At 38.4% G+C, this 21,748-nt stretch overlaps 1 protein-coding gene across 1 annotated transcript in view; it reads left to right on the top strand.

Moving 5' to 3' along the window:
* LOC139141677 (ralBP1-associated Eps domain-containing protein 1-like) overlaps positions 1-21,748 on the top strand; it is a 95,412-nt gene that overhangs the window by 13,541 nt on the left and 60,123 nt on the right. The window contains exons 2-3 of the mRNA XM_070711262.1: positions 4,037-4,208; positions 12,226-12,310. Of these exons, the coding sequence (XP_070567363.1) occupies positions 4,037-4,208; positions 12,226-12,310 (257 nt within the window). The remainder of the gene's footprint in view (positions 1-4,036; positions 4,209-12,225; positions 12,311-21,748) is intronic.

Genomic DNA, 21,748 nt, shown 5'->3' with positions numbered 1-21,748 from the left:
TCCCAAGCCCAATGGTTGATGGGATATGTTCCGGTGATAAATATCAAGAGTATTAAACCATCAAACACTGAACCATATTCCTATTCTTAAACCCAAGCCCAATGTTTAGTGGGCTATGTCCTAGTAATTAATGTGATTAATGTCCAGGGGTTGAGGTAGCTGATGCTGTGCCTAAAAAGTATGCTTTTTATCATGGTCATAGAGTTGCTATATTATTTTACACAATAGATAATGCAGTTGTCAGTGTACAAGTTAATCAAAAGTATTGGTCAGATTTCATAATTCAATCATGGTTATCTTTACATCTTGAGTGTTGCCTTTGTAAAAGTAAACAGGACATGTTATTTTGGACAAGAAAATACAACTACATGTTTTGCTTACGGTCAATTCGAATCTTATGTCAGAAAGAAGCAGGGCTCTCCACATAGGGATTTTTAGGGGTGAATCACCCCCCGTTTATGAAGCAACCTATTCAATATTACCAGTGTTCAGCAAAATTTTTGAAAAAATTGTTAACAAACAGATGCTTTACTTTTTGATCAGAATAACGTTTTATATGAACACCAATATGGTTTTCGGAAAAATTACAGCACAAAATTATCGTTAGTTAACTTGTCTCAACATCTTTTGGAAGAAATCGACAAAGGTAATATTACAACTGGTATTTTTATAGACTTTTCAAAAGCCTTTGACACCATAAATCATGATATTTTGCTGTCTAAGTTAGAGTACTATGGTGTCAGAGGCTTACCTTTGCGATGGATACAAAATTACTTGTCCTCCAGAAGTCAGTTTGTCAGCATCGATGGCGTACATTCTCGTAAAAAACATATTTCTTGTGGCGTTCCCCAAGGATCGATCCTAGGGCCTACTTTATTTCTTATTTATATTAATGATTTTCCTTGTTCATCTGATGTTCTTGATTTTAGACTGTACGCCGATGATTCAAATCTTTTTCACATCATACAAAAATCCTGTAAACTTGATTTGAATGTGGTTACTAACAATTTATCTGCTGTGACTGATTGGTGCGATGCTAACAGGCTACTATAAACTCTAAAAAGACTAAATATGCAATTATAAAAAGTAATAGAAAAGATTGTATATGTGAAGGTTCACTAAGAATGAAAAATGAAATTTTAGAAAGAGTAGACAGTGCATCTTTTGTAGGGGTAACTATAGACAGTAATTTATCATGGAAACATCACATTGTACAAGTAAGAATGAAAATCAGTAAGTTAACAGGTGTGTTCCTGAAATTACGTCATGTAGTACCGCTATTTACACTTGTATTGTTATACAATTCCTTTGTTTTACCCCACATAATGTATGGCCTTGAAGTGTGGAGAAATACTTATCCTACTTATTTGAATGATATTTTCCTGGTTCAGAAAAAGATGGTCCGTATAATGACCTTCAATTATAACGCAAACTCGTCCCCACTTTTTAAGAAACTTGGTATTTTAGATGTTTTCAAGCAACATAAACTACAGCTTGCAATTTTTGTACATGATGTTTTAAACCACAGACTACCAGATACTTTTAAAGACTTTTTTGTCCCGATTCAACATAGATATAGTACAAGACAAAGTGTTCGTAACGATCTAGCCATACCAAAAATTAGACATAAGGCAGGTGAATTTACTGTAAAATATGCTGCAACGAAAGTCTGGAATGCTATACCCATTGAAATAAGAGAAATACACAATAGATATCGCTTTAAAGTGGAATACAAAAATTATCTTCAGAATAGTCTCACTGGTCATTGATGTACATTAATCCTTGGTTTTTATTTTCCTAAAATTCCCTTTGTGTGAATTTGAAACTTGGAAACGGTTTCTTTTATCAAGTTTATGCTGTGTATCTTTTTTGTCTTCCTGGAGCTTTCACGCCTCCATAGTTACTGCTGCAAATTTTTGATCCGCATTTTCCATGTAATTCATTGATAAATTCCAGCCCATACAGTGAATGTGTCAAATTACCAGGTATTCGGGAGTGACCTGATTAGTTGCAAGACAACTATTTTTCACTCTCTTTTTTCCTACACATATCTACACTTTCTCCATGTAACTGTCTTTGTGAGTGTGCTTTTTCACACATTTTCATAAAGGAAATAAACCATTATTATTATTAATGGTAATAACTGTACAAAAGAATACATTTTCATAATAAAAGAATATGCAAATTATGTATTGTTATGTAAATTGTCACCCCTCTGTTTTTCGAAGCTGTTGAAAACACTGAGAACCTATGTCTTTGAAAAACAAAGCAAAACTGACTCTCTGCTACAAGTTTCAATTGCTTTAGAAACTAATGTTCTTAACTTAAGGTCATAGTACAAAAATAAATCTGGAAAGTGCTGGTTCACTGCTTGGTCACACGTCTCAAATCTCTTGGCACCAATCCAAGGTACAAATAACAATACTAAGATATTCTGTAGACCTCTTGTATCTATATTTTGATCTAACATAAGTCACTTATAAGTTAAAAAAGAAGCTTTCCTAAATGCTAGGAGAATCATTGATATGGGCTCCAGTGCAGCCTTATATGATGTCTTAGTACAATGAAAAATCAAAGTTTTGATGTTGTGTCAGTGTTTTCCCCTAGAGCATTTAAAGCACAGTGACCGCTACTCTTTCATTTTGGTAAAACAATAGAAATCATTAACATAACAATGATTCAATTATTATGCAAATTAGTCACTATGCTATCAGAAATTCTAGGGAAGTACACTGATACTTATCCCGGTACTACTTTGCATCAATCATATTGCAATGATGTGTGTTATTTCCCGGATTACATCTTTTCGTTTCCATGGAGAGATGCTCTGATCTCTTATGTACTGGTAAATTTTAAATTTTTATATGCACAGTATGAATTATGCACAATGTTCTCCTATCACACCAAAGGCTGTAGTTTGGAGTTTGGAGTGCTGTCTGGATTTGTTGATACCTTTAAATTTTTCGGTGAGAAACTCTCTGGTTCAGTGAAGCACAGCTACTTTTAAGGATAGTGCAGAATATTGGTTTCGATGGAGACGAGAAATTTCAATGCAAAATCCAAGCAGAAATGCAGTAAATCAATCAATCAGTGTGTGGGTGCATTTAGGTAATGAGAAAAAATATGAAAATAACTTTCATTTGAAGAACGCAAATGATATAGAAAGAGGACATTGCTTTCAAGTTTCAAGATTTTATGCCATCTGCTGATTATACGCTTGTATATTGTTCTCATGGGTTTCACAGTGTCAAAATATTTTCACCAATCTGCAAAGAGGAAAATTTTAGTGTGTACAAATGATGCATTTGTGAAGTCTACTTCAGTGCAACCTACCGTACATGTAGCTTTGAGATGAAACAGTCTGTCAAAGGGAGGGTCTAAGGTACATCAATACCAGTCTTGTCCATTCATAGACTCATTATCTTGAGATTTGCATACTCAAACAATAATTATGAATGTAATCTGCATAAATGAATGCTGATATGTCATACTTTAAGTACGTGTATTAGATCATGTAGATGATCTGTCTTGCACCAGGGAGATGTTTCTTCAATATCTTCTCTGTTAATTTCTGAAACAACACATAGCACAAAGCGGCATAGACTCTTCTGGTCTGTGACACTGAACTGCCAAGCTGTTAGATATTGTATTTGATTTTCAGAGTACCAAGAAGCTGGCATTCAGGGGCCGTTACCCTGCCAATTCGGTGAAATTCAGTAGTGTCTATACCATACCTCATAATCGTTGGACAAGTGAAGAGACACACATGTTTAGTTGAATTTTAGTGGCTGAATTTTCCAAGTGGAAAGCCAGTATTCAACATTCTTGTGTACATTTCCAAGACATGCCAAATTGATGCAAATTTAGTCTGGGTCCACTCCTTGGTTATGTTGTATGCTAGGCTCCCACCGAAACCTACAAGCAAGTGACTGACTAAGCATAAAAGGGCTTATACATTATATTACATGTACTTCAGTTTGTCTCTTTTAGCTGTGATTTGTGTCACATTCTGTAAAATTTTTTCCCTCTATTTCAGATAAGTGTTCTCTGTGGTGCTACAAGAATAGGACATTTTGGACGAAGTCAGTTTTACATTGCATTGAAGTTGATAGCAGCTGTACAGAGTGGCTTGCCAGCCAGACTGGAAAGTCTGAACTCCGGAATGGAGATCCCCCTGCCAAAAATTGTCTACAATAAACCGGATCAAGGTGAGTGGATTGTTTTCTCTGTATCTCTAAGTTATCAAAGATGAAATTTTATGATCTCTTTGTAGTTTGAAAACGTCAATGAATCAGCACAAAAGTTGACTATTTGCATATGGCATTTAAAGGACAAAGTTGCTCCTTATTGACATTTTTGTGATATCACGAAAACTTGGAATACTCGTATCATGTCACTCAGTGTACAAAATAATGACGGTACATAACTGCAAAAGTGTAAAAAAATTACCCCTTTGCTGAATGCAAACAGATGATTTTTAGTCCCCACGGGCACCGTCCGGGGGGACTTATAGGTTTGGTCATGTCCGTGCGTGTGTGCGTCCGTGTGTGCGTGCGTCCGTCCGTCCGTTCATGCAGATATCCCAGAGTTGCCTGGAGCGATATCATTCAAACTTGGTACAAGGATTACTTCATATGTCATACATATGCACGTCAATTTGTTTTTGATACGGTCCAATATGGCCACCAGGCAGCCATTTATTACGATTTTTTCATGTACAGAGCCATAACTCAGACATGTTGCAACCAATTTTATTCAAAGTTGGTACAAGGACATTGACCAATCTCATAGATATGCACGTCAATTTGTATTGTGATACGATCCAATATGGCTGCCGTGTGCCATTTTGTTACGATTTTTTTCATGTACAGAGCCATAACTCAGACATTTATCAAGTGATTTTATTCAAAGTTGGTACAAGGACATTGACCTATGTCATACATATGCACGTCAATTTGTTTTGTGATACGATCCAATATGGCCGCCAGGCAGCCATTTTGTTACGATTTTTTCATGTACAGAGCCATAACTCAGGCATATCTCAACCGATTATATTCAAAGTTGGTACAAGGACATTGACCTATGTCATACATATGCATGTTGATTTGTTTTGTGATACAATCCAATATGGCCACCAGGCGGCCATTTTATTACAATTTTTTCATGTACAGAGCCTTAACTTAGACATGTTTTAACCAATTTTATTCAAAGTTGGTACAAGGACATTGACCTATGTCATACATATGCACGTCAATTTGTTTTGTGATACAATCCAATATGGCCACCAGGCGGCCATTTTATTACAATTTTTTCATGTACAGAGCCTTAACTTAGACATGTTTTAACCACTTTTATTCAAAGTTGGTACAAGGACATTGACCTATTTCATACATATGCTCGTCAATTTGTTTCACGTCATGTAGCAGTATCATGTCACTTATTGAAGTTTCGTAATTTAAAGACTGATATGTCAAGAAATACTGCATCAAATTTCATGAAACTGTACAGATGTTAAGCTCACATTGCTTTAACATTAAAAAAGACATTTATCAGTGTCATTTTAATTAATTTGTAATTGCATATGTAAGGAACTTTCCTAATTAGAGTGATGTATCCACAAATACAACGTCAAATTTGATTAAACTTGATACAGATGTTGATCTCATAGTGTTGTAAATACTGCATCAAACTTTATGAAATATGGTACCGGTGATAATCTGTTAGTGATAGGATAGAATTCAAAAATGTTTTGCAACATCCTGTTGATTAATTCCTAGTTGACTCATTTAATGAACTTTAGGATGGTGGCCTACATTGGTTTTTATCACAACTGGAAGTTGTGATATAGAGGTGGTTTCAACCGGTGTTTGATGTCGTCCACTTCCGTAAACGACAAAAAATCAAAAACTGCTGAACAGACTGCGTTGATATTTGGCAACGATACATAGACTGGTTCCAAGGTTCTGATTCCGAAAAATGGAGCCAAACGGAGCGGAGGTTATATAGTTTTGGGAAATTTCTAACCCCCTTTTTAACTAATTGATTTTAGGGGTCTTTCATATATGTAGTTTTGGAATGTACACCAATCCTGCTATTGTGGACTGTTTTATGAGTTGTTGAACAGAAATGAGGTTTTGATGAATGTTAGAAATATGCAGGATGGCTGATTCAATCAAAGTATAAGAGATTTCTATGCTCTTTTGGGTATCAAAAGCAATAAAAAAAACCATATTTCATAGTTTAGATTCTCACTTTTGAGATGACCCTAAGCATTTGTTATGTAAACATCCTTGAGTCAGTATACAGACTTGACATTCCAGAGATTAAGTATCCACGACCTCACATGTTACAGTCTTTCACTACCATGGTATGGCCCAAACCCATTGTTATCAATGGTGAGTGTGGACCTGTCTACAGGAAATTGGGGTGAACAGGTTAGACAATGCCGTTACAAGTTGTAGGTTAGTTATCAAGGTAGCACTAGCATAGAGTCCTAAGCATGTCCATGTGTTCTCACAGGAAATTACAGGGAAAAAAATTATTTGAGAAGTTTCTCTCCTTTAAATAGAAGTATATTACAATTTAAACCTGTCATGGATGGATTGCTCTCAAATGATCTGAAACACAGTTATTGCCCATTAGCAACAAATCTATAGCAAGATTTATGTAAAGTTCATGAACTTACACAAGGTATTAGACAAAAGATGACCATGACTTTGCTACTTTTCAACATTTATTTCATTCAGATTTCCTCAGCTTAGTGTATAATTTTGTAATCTTAATTACTGTCAACTTAGCTTTACTTACTTATTCTAACCTCATTATTCTTACACTACTGTTATACCTTATAACCACAAAATTTCAAGAGATGCATATATGATTGTCACTTAACAAACAATTTACAAATATGTCTTCTGCTTTTTTCTCCATATACATGTCCCTTTTCTCATAAAAATGGGCTTAAAATCGCAATGTGAAAAATAGTCTTTCAGCTGTATGTTGCTCATTGACTTCATGGTCTGTCTAATTAGTCCCCACGGACACCGTCCGGGGGGACTTATAGGTTTGGTCATGTCCGTGTGTGCGTGCGTGCGTCCGTGTGTGCATCCGTCGTCTGTTCACACAGATATCTCAGACATGCCGTAGTCAATTTCTTTCAAACTTTGCACAAGGATAGTACCTTACCCCATACAGATGCACGTCGATCAAATTTGGCCATGTTAGAGGACTTTTTAGTTTACACCACCATAGACTACCATGTATAAGTCAGCTGTCTGTAGAATCCCATGTATAAGGCCAAGTAAAATAAAAATTTAGTTTCTCATTATATTCATATTGCAAAAAGGATTCAGTGACACAGTTTTTAGTCCCCATGGATGAAGTCCAGGGCCTTATAGATTGGGTCATGTCCCTCCGTTCACGCAGATTAAATCAAATATTTTGACAAAATCTCCCGTGACCTCGGTGACCTTTGACCTGAAATATACATATTTGTCCATAACTCAGTAACCACAAGTGCTACACCCTTCATATATGGTATGATGGGACACCTTATGACGCCACATATTGTACCTCATTAATTATGTGCATATCTAATTTTGAGCGAGCCAATAGAGCTAGGTCTGATTTTTGGTATATAGGGATGACTTAGCAATTCAATTTTTTTGACAAAATGTCACATGACCTCAGTGACATTTGACCTGAAATATACATATTTGTCCATAACTCAGTAACCACAAGTGCTACACCCTTCATATATGGTATGATGGGACACCGCATGACGCCACATATTGTACCTCATTAATTATGAGTAGTTTCACAATGTGCCAGTTGTGATCAAGTGCCATTGGCGCTATTTTTTTGTTTTCATCACCATGGAACTCATTCTAGGCCATTGAGCACCATCTGTATCAAAGTATTTTTATCACAAACCTAATTAATGAAGAGGACTCTATCCTCTCTGAGGACTTTTAATCAAAGTATTCATTAACAAGTTGGGACTGTGTCATCAACGATGACTTGTTTTTTTGTGACTTGAAGACAAAATGGATTTTTCCTTTTCGGACTTGCTTTCCTATGACAAATAATCATCGCCATAATTTTAGGAAAATTTGCAATCCTTATCTATATGAAAGGCACCATAAATTACGATTTTCATTATGAAAGCTTGCATCAGGTCCAAACTTTTGTAACAGTGTGCGTTAAGCTATGCATGGTAAGAGTTGTACAAGAACTTGATTTTTTTGAATGTTTGAGTGCTGCAATTTTTCCCGCCAAAATTTTAGTGCAACGTTTTTGCTAATTTTTATGAATTTTTCTGTTATTTTTTGATAATTTTGACGAAATGGACATTACATTTCATTGGCTACACTTTTTAGCTACTATAGACTATAGTCTATAGAAGCTATTGGGATGGGTATCCGTCCGGCGTCCGTCGTCAGTCTGTATGTATGTATGTATGTATGTATGTATGTCCGTTTGTGAGGCGTCCGTCCACTCAAATATCTTGAGAACCGCAGTACTTACTGATTTGATATTTGTTGTGTAGATGAAAAATATGATTTTGAGAAACTAATTTTTTTAATTTTTTGATATTGTTGAAAATAGGCAAATTAATGCCAAAAAAGGTGTTTTTTTGGTAAAAAATCTTCTTCTTCATAACCGCTGGTCGGACAACTTTGTTATTTGGTATACAGGTCCCTAGGGATAACCCAACTTAGATTTGTTCAAATTGTGATGAAATATGCAAATGTGTATTTTTAAGGAATTTTTTTGTCATTTTTGGTCAAAGTTTGACTTACATTGTATGGAATTCTTGTACTGTATAAACCCTATCAATTCACCCAGAAAAAAATAATTAATATGATGTTAAATAATTGAATTAATTAGAAAATCATCAAAGCCAAAATAATTTTAGTGTGGAATTATCAGAAAGTTCAACTTTTTTGACAGTTCATCGTGAATTGAGGATTAAAACATGTAAAGGCAACTTTCTGAATGCCAACTTTGATATATTCTGAACCACCATTTATGTTATCTAAAAGAAATTGCTCATAATAGTTTGTCATGATAGGGTGGTCAAATAAATAGAGATAGAGAAAGTTCTAATTTCAATTTATGGTTGACTTGGTAAGGATAAAATAAGATTACTTTTTGAGGAAAAAATAGAGTGGTCAATTAAAAGAGTGGTCAAAGTGATAGGGTTTTTATGGTAAAGCTTGGCTGTAAGATTCCTCGTGCTATTTATAGCAATTATGCAATCTGTGTAAACAGTGCAATGAAAGTGTAACATGATTCCTTATAATGCTTTTGATGACCTTGAACTTCTTAAGTTTCAACATTTGTCTCTTCAGTGTGCTTTCTCTGAGTACATACAGTCTCAACTTATTCAACAGAACTTACTTACAATGTTAATTTGAAAGTTAAAATGTGCTTGGTTAGTAGGATGAAAATACTGATATTAAAAGATAACAAGCTCAAGATTCTTTATAACCTGACAGATATGCTGTTTTATTATGACGTAAATCTTGATTTAAGCAAGTCTTGTTTACTTTAATTAGAATGTAATTAATCTCGTTTATTTGCTATTATAGACTAATATAGTCTGATGAAATATGCAAATCTGTATTTTTACCGAATTTTTTTCCATTTTTGGTCAGGCCATCCTGAAATGAGCTATCAAAGATATCCACCTTCTTCATCAATACATGTGTCACAAAAGGTTATTCTCTACATAACACAGCAGAGCGCTGTCAACTGTTGAGTCGCTTAAACCGCTGGTCAGACAGCTTTAATATTTGGTTTACATGTCCCTAGGATGACCTAAGTGAGATAATTTCATACAGTCAGGAAATACTTATTTTGTATCCATGTCTATAGTAGCTTCAGGGACTTTGGCCCTATGTTTTATCAAAATTTTAGGGTATATTTTATAAAAGAGACTCAAATTTTGACTTTGGCGCTCAAAGGGTTAATCTTGTCAGGCTGTAAGCAGAGTTGAGGTTGTGCACAGTTGACCAGTATTTCAGTGTGTTTCAAAAAGTTGATACCACAAACTACTTTTCACATCAAACAAAATTCATGTAAAAAGATCAAAATATTAGGGACTTTGTCCTTTAATACTCTGTATGCTCGAGAGGAAAAACATCAACTGATGAACAAAATTGGCAGAAATCAAAAGGCAGAAACAGCAGCAAGAAAGTTAAATTTAAAATGTTGTACCGGTACACGAAATTGAGAGCTAGCTTCAACATTGAAAATATGCACCAGTGCCTTGAACCTTTAAATTAAAAATAAATGTGATAAAAACAGACTTGCCTGCAGTTATTAACACGTTGTCATTAATTATTCAATTAATGTTGGATGTACATTTACTGAGTTTTACCAAGATGAACCACCGATGAAACGTCATGTTCAAAACTAAACTTTATCATAATTGGCCATTTGTAACATGTTAGTTGGTACAATAAAGCATGCCTGAAACATGAGAAATTTGCATAAATTGTCTTAGTTTTATTTTTTTTCTAAATGCTGCATAATGTAGCCAAATGTGTCCAACACTGCACTGTTCTCTGCTGTCATACAGTCTCGACTTTCAAGCAGTGTTCTAACCTGTGCCTTGCAAATTGTAACAGAAGATACCATGCATCAGACAGACTTGATTCATAATGACAAGTGAAAAATATCGCATGTTCACCAGGATGGAAAAACGTGGATTTTATCTGAAAATAAACCATTTACATTGTGTTTTGGCTTTGTGTGAGTGTCAGGTTGACAGAATAATTGTTACATTTTCATTCACCAATATTCCTAACTCTGAACATATTTTGCTACATGTAGATTGTAGTTTTGATGTAATGAGATGCAGAAATGAGATTTCATGATTGTGCCCTATGCCTGGCAAGTAGGTTTCACGTCCCAGAGTCCCAGATTGAAGTAAAAGCAGCAAAAGCATGATTCTGTCTGTTTTGTCATGGGACAGAGATCATCCTACATATAAACTGAACACTGGCAAGTACTGCTTGGATAAAAATCTCCCCAAGCAAGCTTGAGACTGTTGTAAGCACTGTGTGTACTGTTTGCCTTTGGGTACAGCTATACTTTACAATTTCAAAAAAAAGGGCTGCCGCTGTTTAATGGGCAGGCACAAAACCTTTCAAGTCTCTCGATGCAAAAGTTCTCATAGGGAAACAAATGACTTATTTATGTACTGTAAATGTGAGCATATTCAAGAGAGAGATTTGTGTGCATGAAAAAGATTTGTAATGCTCTCAATTTTTATCAATTTCTACTTGCAGCCACGGTTGTTTTGCCAGCAAATGTTTCGTGTGACCCTTTGTTGAACCAGGGTATTGGGTCCCATGCTTCGTATTTGATACTCACCACAATGTTCTTATGGTGAACACTTAACCCTTTGAGTGCCAAAGTCAATTTTTGTCCCCTTTATGAACATACCCCAGTCAGTTTTTTTCCCAGATTTTTGCCAAAATTTTGTTAAAAATCTGCAACTGGTGAAATATTATGTATGTTTGGTCCAAAATTATCAAAAAAATTACAGTAAAATTCATAAAAATGGTAAAATGTTGCACAAAAATTTTGGTGTGAAAAATTACTATACTCAAAGGGTTAAACACTACGACATTATTTTTGTTTTCTATACTTGCACCACATTTTTACATCAGAGGCTTGCCTCCACATTTTTGCATATGTACCGCCACATTGATGCAGTCGACACTTTTTCCATCAAATAATACATTTTTTTTCGCTATGTTTAACAACAAGTCCTCTGACAGAATCAGTTAGTCAGAGAGAAATATTAATAATAAACAAAATTCCTGTAATCCAGTTTACTTATAAACCATTGAAGTAGAAATGAATTTACAGATACACAGATGGTTTAAATTTTTCAACATTATTGAAATAAGTCTTGCGTGAGTAAATGGTTTAATGTTTTTCAATAACATAACAAGCTGTGGCACTAGGGCATCCTGAACATAATGTTTAAACACTTTAGCTGTTTGGAGCATCAAAGTTTTTATCCTGTCGCAAAGTTGGATATTCATATAGGGCTGTCTAGATGTAAAGGTGGAACCATACCAGAGAAACAAAAAAGCGAAATATATACTGGTTTTAATTGGTGCCAATGAAAGTCATAAATATTAAACTACAATGAATGATATTAACTTTTCTTGTCATACTGGGGTTTTTTTTATTGTCTATTTTTAGATAGGAAACGTGCACAGTTTAGCAACCCAGCTTTTAGCCAGAATGTGAACGAGGAGTATACGTTGTTGGACAAACAGAACGAAAGGTAAGATGATCTCGATTGAAAATATCGTGGTTAGATCAGGTAGCATGTGCCTCGGGGACAGTATTTGAGACACTCAAATATTTACGATGCTTTTCCAGTCTGCTGTGTGCATTGACTCTTTTTGTAGCCATGTGGAGTGGGAGAAATTTACAACATCTTGTTTTTGTGACAATTGAAAATTTAATGTTTACCAACAGCTATTAAACACACCAGGAAAGGGCCATTTTGAATTTCAAACATCGTTAAATTTTTGATAATTTGTTTCTTTAAAAAGCAAACCATGATGATCCCTTAATTTTGCATTTTATCGTTTAAAAAATGATTTAATGCTTCCCTAGGGGAAGTTTCAGCTTAAGTTTAAAACTTTCGATTTAAAAGCATGAAATATCCTAAGTTGGCTGCACCTTCTATATTGACAGAGGTTCTAGAGATCTTTTGACATCATATGGGTTATTTTTGTCACCTGGAAGAAATTATTTATTCTGTAATTGTGTTTTGCCTACTATTGCAACCATACTCCTACCAAGCCTTAGGTTGTAATGGATTTAATAATTAAGCCAGATAGTACGTCGTTAAAATTCCTTGAGCTGTAACTGTTGATATATTTTCCGATATTTACTTCCAAACTCATGTCCAAATGGCCAATGTTTAACTTGTCTTTGTAGAGCCTGTAATCACGGAATATCTAATGATATTGTAGATAAATGAATTATAGCTTGGACCAGTTTACATTTTTCAACAATAACATTTCATATTATACACATTCAATGTGTTTTGTTTGAAAGGCTAAATAATACTCTGTAATCCAGCTTACTCTATGGAAAAGACAAAGAAAATCTGTTCTAGAACAAAATGATAAAAATATTGCCATTTGTTTACAGTCACATGTATTCTCCCTTTTATATTGGTATCACTTTCCATTTTGCATGAGGCTGTATAGTTTGATATCAAGCAGGCGAATTTTTATTTCATGAATGGGAGAAGTATTTCTTCTTCTCTGTCTAAATCACGTGTCATCATCAGCCTGATCAGAGGCATGCACTCACCAAGGTTGAGACTTTGATCGATGAGCACTTTGACTCTGTAATATCTGCCACAAACATGCATGTACCAAAAGTTATGTCATCAAAGTGCTCATGTTTTCCTTTTGAGTTTCACTTCAGTGGATAAATGACAAATTGACTTACTCACTGTGGTATTAGTGAGCAAAATAACATACCATAAAAACACTCATTTTCATGAAAATTGAATTAAAATATGTTGTTGTTTGAGACGTCATTGATAAATTCACTGCGATTTAACTTTGCTATTTATGTCGACAAACAGCGAAAGTGTCGAACGACAATACATCCCATTGTTTTAATGACAGCAATGGTTCCTCACAAGTCAAAATTGTGAAATTTAATTCCATGAAAATTTGCAAGTAGTGCACAATTTTTAGGGCAGTGAATATTCCCCATTCAAAGTCAGTCATTATCGTTTAATTTCCATTCTCAGATAGTGTGCTTGTTAACACACTTTGCATCGCAAGCGAAGGATTTCATGAAATTTCAGTTAAAATTCACAAAAAATGAAGCTTGTCCATTAGATTCCTCAGTATTTCCTTCATAATTCAGATGATAGTGAGCATTGTGAATGGCTGTAGAATTTTGCCATTGCATCTCAGTTGCATGTAAAATATTCTTGAGTCAGTACTTGCACATTCTGAACAGATATGTGCAGTTGTTATCCTTATACAAGCATCATGAATCAAAATATAGGTTTGCTCATTGACATAATAAATGCTTTATATAATCCCCTTATACAGTTCAGTCTTTTCATTGATACACCTGTTAAAATTATGAACAACCCCAGTAAATGAAATACAAGTTTTCAACATGGAAATATTTGCTTTACATTTATTTATTTATATATTTTTTAAATTTCCATTTTGTAAGCAATGTGTTGATAATGAAACCAATAGTTCCCCATCATTTTGTATATAAGCCTCTTGCATTTTACAGCTGATTGCTTGATTTTACTCTATATATTGAACTCATGAGTCCAAACTGAACAGTATGGACTGAACTCCAATGATTTTAAGTCCTTAGGGCTACTCTCCTATACTTGCTATACAAAATATTATGCTAATGACAGTTGTGCTGTGAACGGCATGTTCTCACAAGATGAATCAACTGGTGAGTATTATTGTTTGTTGTAACATGAAAAAATCCTGTATATCGCCAAAAAACAGCTTTGATATTCAACTTTTTGATAAATATTTAGCCTCACATATGAATATTTGTAAGCATCTGCTTTTTGTTCTGGGGCACCTCGACCTTGACCTACATTGGTTTCCTTTACTAATAAAGAATAATCACTTTGCTGACTGTGCCCCAGAAACTAACAGGTAGCAAAGATCACACCATTTGCCTTCAGACGTTGCCCATCACTTTAGGTTCTCTACAAGAGCATTAAGGTGGAGCTGCATGTTGCCATCACAGTTTTTTTCAGAGCAGTATTTCTCATCAAAGATGACACGGAAACCTCATTATACTATATAGTTTCAAAAAGCAGAGACTCTTAAGTTTAGTATGGTAGCAGTAGTTTACTCAAAGGAGTAAGTGTGTGTATATTTGGGGTAAAAAACCTCAATGTCGGTATTAATGATAAAAATTAATTTAAGTCAAAAACTTGACACTATTTTCTGAAATGTAATATTTCATTTGAAAGAAGAGTATACCTAGAAAAATGACTATTTTATTTGGCATTATCTATCCTCGTTCAAAATTGGCAAGGGTTGAAAGGCTGACATTCAAAAAAGTAATCAAAATCATGATTAGCAAAATTCAAATGCCTCTTATTCAAAATGTAAGAACTTCATTTCCAAACAAAATAGTCTTTTTTTAATGGAGCATTTATAAAACATAAGGTGAAAATGTTGGAAAATTTGACCCAGCCAGAGTGGAGTTAAATTCTTTGGAAATTTTGAAATTGGGAGGAAAAAGAAGCCAGGAAATTGGGTGATTTGCATAAATTTGCATAAATTAACACTTTTATATAACGCAACTTTCGACTGCTTGACAAGCTAAAAGGTGAACCCAACCAATATTTTAATCTTGGGTTAGCAAATTAATCAACATTGAATTAATATTTGCCAAATTGATTATTGAGCAAAATATGCTGTGTTGGATGCAGCGCCCCCTTAATGTGTGAAGCTCAAGTATCCATGCAAATGTGCGCAAAGTGTTTTAAATTAATGAGTGTTGTTTCAATATATTCATGCAAATTTACTAGATTTGCCTCATTTCATTTGCATCCTCTGAACACAATTTTCAAAATGGAACAAGCATGTGATACATAAATGAAGAGAGATGGATTGTTTCATTGAAATCCCATCAGAAAGTTAACATGAACATATTAACGTGCTTCTGTTGCCCCTGGAAACTTGCGAAGTAATTCTTCCATGATGCCACAAACTGAACCGATATCAGCTGTACAACAATCCTGTAGTAGTATTTTCATAGGTTATTTGCTGTAAAGACAAACTACGCATAACATTGATGATATGGAATATTGGCCACAATTTTGATTGTGTTTGTGTTGAAGACAACTGACAATATCAGCTAGTAATATGTTGCATGCTGTATGGCCAGAATTGCATAAAGGTCTGAGCAAGTGTCAGCATAGGGGGTAGCGAAAATGTCTGTCCCGAAGGGGTGTCTTGGTCTCAATACAGGATTCTTGCTGCCACGTTTGACTATGATGTTGCCAATAAAGATTTTACTACCAACCTTAGGTGTCTTTATCTTAGCTTAGCGCTGGTTTTGTAAAGATTTTATGTGCCATTTACTTGTCCTGTGATAGTTTTATCACTGTTTTATCCATTATCTGATGCGTATTTAAGCCTCTGTTATTTTACAGGTGACGCCTTGATTTTACTCTGCCAATACACCAGCAAGGGTATACCCTTGGTGTGTTTGTTGTTGACTTTGTCAAAGTTAATCCGGCGATAATCTGGTAACAGCGTCCACAGATTAGTACCTTAACCTTGCTTGCTTTTGCGCATTAGACAATCAAACACATCATATAATAGATGCAACATAGTGATAAAACTAAGCATATGGTAATCACAGGACAAATACATTTTATTGGCAATTTCATAGTCCAGCGTATTAAATTAATAATAGCAACACCACACCTATGCTAAGACCAAGACATCCGTTTCCCTGCCCCACCTCTGGAGCGGACACTTATGCTAGCCCCTATGGTGTCAGCCAGTGCCTCAAGGCGATATGTTGGCAGTCGAGATACGCATTATCACTAATAACTTCATTTTCAAATCATAATGGGTGTAACACACAGCTGTAAAATTGTCTTTTATGCCATTTTGCTGATATGTTTTGCCGTCAGTGTTTAAATCTTTCACCCCTTTGTCCTATAATTTCATAACATCGTAAAAAAACAATGGGGACATACCACAGCCTAGTGGTAGAACAGTTAAGCTTGATAATGTGTCTGCCCCAAATTCTTCTATAACAGCTGTAACACGTCCAGATTTACCATTGATAACAATGGGTTTGTACCAAACCATGGTGTTTCATTGTTAATTACAACCCTGTTCATTATAATGGGTGGGTGGACGTGGGTTGGGGATACTTTCATGAACAAAATACGAAAGGTCAGAGGGCATTTTAAGTGTGCTTCATGGCTTTCAGAAATGTCAAAGTGTATTGGTCATTGGACATAAGAGGCTAGATTTACAGTCTATGACATGTGCTAATGAAACCTTCAGACTGATAATTTCAGTCATAAAACAGTCATAAAGTGCATAATAATAATGTGTGGAATGGCAATGACGTGTAGGTCAGCCCATACTGATCACAAATGAATCAAATGTGTCCATACCGTACATACCTGCTGGTTGTTTCCACTACGTCAACATAGTTTTACCGGTATATCAATGTTTGAACTATTTCTTGACTTCCATCAGGAAACTAGTATTGTTTAACCCTTTGGGTGCTGTAATTTTTCCCACCAAAATTTTAGTGCAACATTTTACCAATTTTTATCACAACTGGAAGTTGTGATATAGAGGTGGTTTCAACCGGTGTTTGATGTCGTCCATTTCCGTAAACGACAAAAAGTCAAAAACTGCTGAACAGACTGCGTTGATATTTGATACCGATACATAGACTGGTTCCAAGGTTCCAATTCCGAAAAATGGAGCCAAACGGAGCGCTGGTTGCCAACTTGCCAACTTACTTTCTTGCCAACTTTCATGGGTGGAAGTTGGCGGGGGCCTCTGCCAACTTGCCAACTTACTTGACAACTTTCATGGGTGGAAGTTGGCGGGGGTCTTCTGCCAACTTACTTTCTTGCGAACTTTCACGGGTGGAAGTTGGCGGAAGCCTGTGCCAACTTGCCAACTTAATTGCCAACTTTCATACTGGGAAGTTGGCGGGGGCCTCTGCCAACTTGCCAACTTACTTACTTGCCAACTTTCATTGGTGGAAGTTGGCGGGGGCCTCTGCCAACTTGCCAACTTACTTGCCAACTTTCAATGGGGAAGTTGGCGGGGGCCTCTGCCAACTTGCCAACTTACTTACTTGCCAACTTTCATGGGTGGAAGTTGGCGGAGGCCTCTGCCAACTTGCCAACTTACTTGCAAACTTTCATACAGGGAAGTTGGCGGGGGCCTCTGCCAACTTGCCAACTTACTTACTTGCCAACTTTCATGGGTGGAAGTTGGCGGAGGCCTCTGCCAACTTGCCAACTTACTTGCAAACTTTCATACAGGGAAGTTGGCGGGGGCCTCTGCCAACTTGCCAACTTACTTACTTGCCAACTTAAATGGATGGAAGTTGGCGGGGGCCTCTGCCAACTTGCCAACTTACTTACTTGCCAACTTTCATGGGTGGAAGTTGGCAGAGGCCTGTGCCAACTTGCCAACTTACTTGCCAACTTTCATACCGGGAAGTTGGCAGGGGCCTCTGCCAACTTGCCAACTTACTACTTGCCAACTTTCATGGGTGGAAGTTGGCGGGGGCCTCTGCCAACTTGCCAACTTACTTGACAACTTTCATGGGTGGAAGTTGGCGGGGGCCTTTGCCAACTTGCCAACTTACTTACTTGCCAACTTTAATGGGTGGAAGTTGGCAGAGGCATGTGCCAACTTGCCAACTTACTTGCCAACTTTCATACCGGGAAGTTGGCGGGGGCGTCTGCCAACTTGCCAACTTACTTACTTGCCAACTTTCATGGGTGGAAGTTGGCGGGGGCCTCTGCCAACTTGCCAACTTACTTACTTGCCAACTTAAATGGATGGAAGATGGCGGGGGCCTCTGCCAACTTGCCAACTTACTTACTTGCCAACTTTCATGGGTGGAAGTTGGCAGAGGCCTGTGCCAACTTGCCAACTTACTTGCCAACTTCCATACCGGGAAGTTGGCGGGGCGTCTGCCAACTTGCCAACTTACTTACTTGCCAACTTTCATGGGTGGAAGTTGGCGGGGGCCTCTGCCAACTTGCCAACTTACTTGACAACTTTCATGGGTGGAAGTTGGCGGGGGCCTCTGCCAACTTGCCAACTTACTTACTTGCCAACTTTCATGGGTGGAAGTTGGCAGAGGCCTGTGCCAACTTGCCAACTTACTTGACAACTTTCATACCGGGAAGTTGGCGGGGGCGTCTGCCAACTTGCCAACTTACTTACTTGCCAACTTTCATGGGTGGAAGTTGGCGGAGGCCTCTGCCAACTTGCCAACTTACTTGCCAACTTTCATACAGGGAAGTTGGCGGGGGCCTCTGCCAACTTGCCAACTTACTTACTTGCCAACTTTCATGGGTGGAAGTTGGCGGGGGGCTCTGCCAATTTGCCAACTTACTTACTTGCCAACTTTCATGGGTGGAAGTTGGCGGAGGCCTGTGCCAACTTGCCAACTTACTTGCCAACTTTCATGGGTGGAAGTTGGCGGGGGCCTCTGCCAACTTGCCAACTTACTTACTTGCCAACTTTCATGGGTGGAAGTTGGCGGGGGCCTCTGCCAACTTGCCAACTTACTTGACAACTTTCATGGGTGGAAGTTGGCGGAGGCCTCTGCCAACTTGCCAACTTACTTGCAAACTTTCATACAGGGAAGTTGGCGGGGGCCTCTGCCAACTTGCCAACTTACTTACTTGCCAACTTTCATGGGTGGAAGTTGGCGGGGGCCTCTGCCAATTTGCCAACTTACTTACTTGCCAACTTTCATGGGTGGAAGTTGGCGGAGGCCTGTGCCAACTTGCCAACTTACTTGCCAACTTTCATACTCGGAAGTTGGCGGGGGCCTCTGCCAACTTGCCAACTTACTTACTTGCCAACTTTCATGGGTGGAAGTTGGCGGGGGCCTCTGCCAACTTGCCAACTTACTTGACAACTTTCATGGGTGGAAGTTGGCGGGGGCCTCTGCCAACTTGCCAACTTACTTTCTTGCCAACTTTCATGGGTGGAAGTTGGCGGGGGCCTCTGCCAACTTGCCAACTTACTTGACAACTTTCATGGGTGGAAGTTGGCGGAGGCCTGTGCCAACTTGCCAACTTGCTTGCCAACTTTCATACTGGGAAGTTGGCGGGGGCCTCTGCCAACTTGCCAACTTACTTACTTGCCAACTTTCATTGGTGGAAGTTGGCGGGGGCCTCTGCCAACTTGCCAACTTACTTGCCAACTTTCAATGGGGAAGTTGGCGGGGGCCTCTGCCAACTTGCCAACTTACTTACTTGCCAACTTTCATGGGTGGAAGTTGGCGGAGGCCTCTGCCAACTTGCCAACTTACTTGCAAACTTTCATACAGGGAAGTTGGCGGGGGCCTCTGCCAACTTGCCAACTTACTTACTTGCCAACTTTCATGGGTGGAAGTTGGCGGAGGCCTCTGCCAACTTGCCAACTTACTTGCAAACTTTCATACAGGGAAGTTGGCGGGGGCCTCTGCCAACTTGCCAACTTACTTACTTGCCAACTTAAATGGATGGAAGTTGGCGGGGGCCTCTGCCAACTTGCCAACTTACTTACTTGCCAACTTTCATGGGTGGAAGTTGGCAGAGGCCTGTGCCAACTTGCCAACTTACTTGCCAACTTCCATACCGGGAAGTTGGCGGGGGCGTCTGCCAACTTGCCAACTTACTTGCCAACTTTCATGGGTGGAAGTTGGCGGGGGCCTCTGTCAACTTGTCAACTTACTTGACAACTTTCATGGGTGGAAGTTGGCGGGGGCCTCTGCCAACTTGCCAACTTACTTACTTGCCAACTTTCATGGGTGGAAGTTGGCAGAGGCCTGTGCCAACTTGCCAACTTACTTGCCAACTTTCATACCGGGAAGTTGGCGGGGGCCTCTGCCAACTTGCCAACTTACTTACTTGCCAACTTAAATGGATGGAAGTTGGCGGGGGCCTCTGCCAACTTGCCAACTTACTTGACAACTTTCATGGGTGGAAGTTGGCGGGGGCCTCTGCCAACTTGCCAACTTACTTACTTGCCAACTTTCATGGGTGGAAGTTGGCAGAGGCCCCTGCCAACTTGCCAACTTACTTGCCAACTTTCATACCGGGAAGTTGGCGGGGGCGTCTGCCAACTTGCCAACTTACTTACTTGCCAACTTTCATGGGTGGAAGTTGGCGGGGGCCTCTGCCAACTTGCCAACTTACTTACTTGCCAACTTAAATGGATGGAAGTTGGCGGGGGCCTCTGCCAACTTGCCAACTTACTTACTTGCCAACTTTCATGGGTGGAAGTTGGCAGAGGCCTGTGCCAACTTGCCAACTTACTTGCCAACTTCCATACCGGGAAGTTGGCGGGGCGTCTGCCAACTTGCCAACTTACTTACTTGCCAACTTTCATGGGTGGAAGTTGGCGGGGGCCTCTGCCAACTTGCCAACTTACTTGACAACTTTCATGGATGGAAGTTGGCGGGGGCCTCTGCCAACTTGCCAACTTACTTACTTGCCAACTTTCATGGGTGGAAGTTGGCAGAGGCCTGTGCCAACTTGCCAACTTACTTGCCAACTTTCATACCGGGAAGTTGGCGGGGGCGTCTGCCAACTTGCCAACTTACTTACTTGCCAACTTTCATGGGTGGAAGTTGGCGGGGGCCTCTGCCAACTTGCCAACTTACTTGACAACTTTCATGGGTGGAAGTTGGCGGGGGCCTCTGCCAACTTGCCAACTTACTTTCTTGCCAACTTTCATGGGTGGAAGTTGGTGGAGGCCTGTGCCAGCTTGCCAACTTACTTGCCAACTTTCATGGGTGGAAGTTGGCGGAAGCCTGTGCCAACTTGCCAACTTACTTACTTGCCAACTTTAATGGGTGGAAGTTGGCAGAGGCCTCCGCCAACTTCCCCATTGAAAGTTGGCAAGTTGGCAAGTTGGCAGAGGCCCCTGCCAACTGCGGCCCATGAAAGTTGGCAAGTAAGTAAGTTGGCAAG

Source organism: Ptychodera flava, chromosome 10 (genome assembly GCF_041260155.1).
Source record: "Ptychodera flava strain L36383 chromosome 10, AS_Pfla_20210202, whole genome shotgun sequence".
Lineage (NCBI taxonomy): Eukaryota > Metazoa > Hemichordata > Enteropneusta > Ptychoderidae > Ptychodera > Ptychodera flava.
The sequence above is the reverse complement of the archived record's forward strand: the minus strand, read 5'-3'. Positions and strand labels throughout refer to the sequence as shown.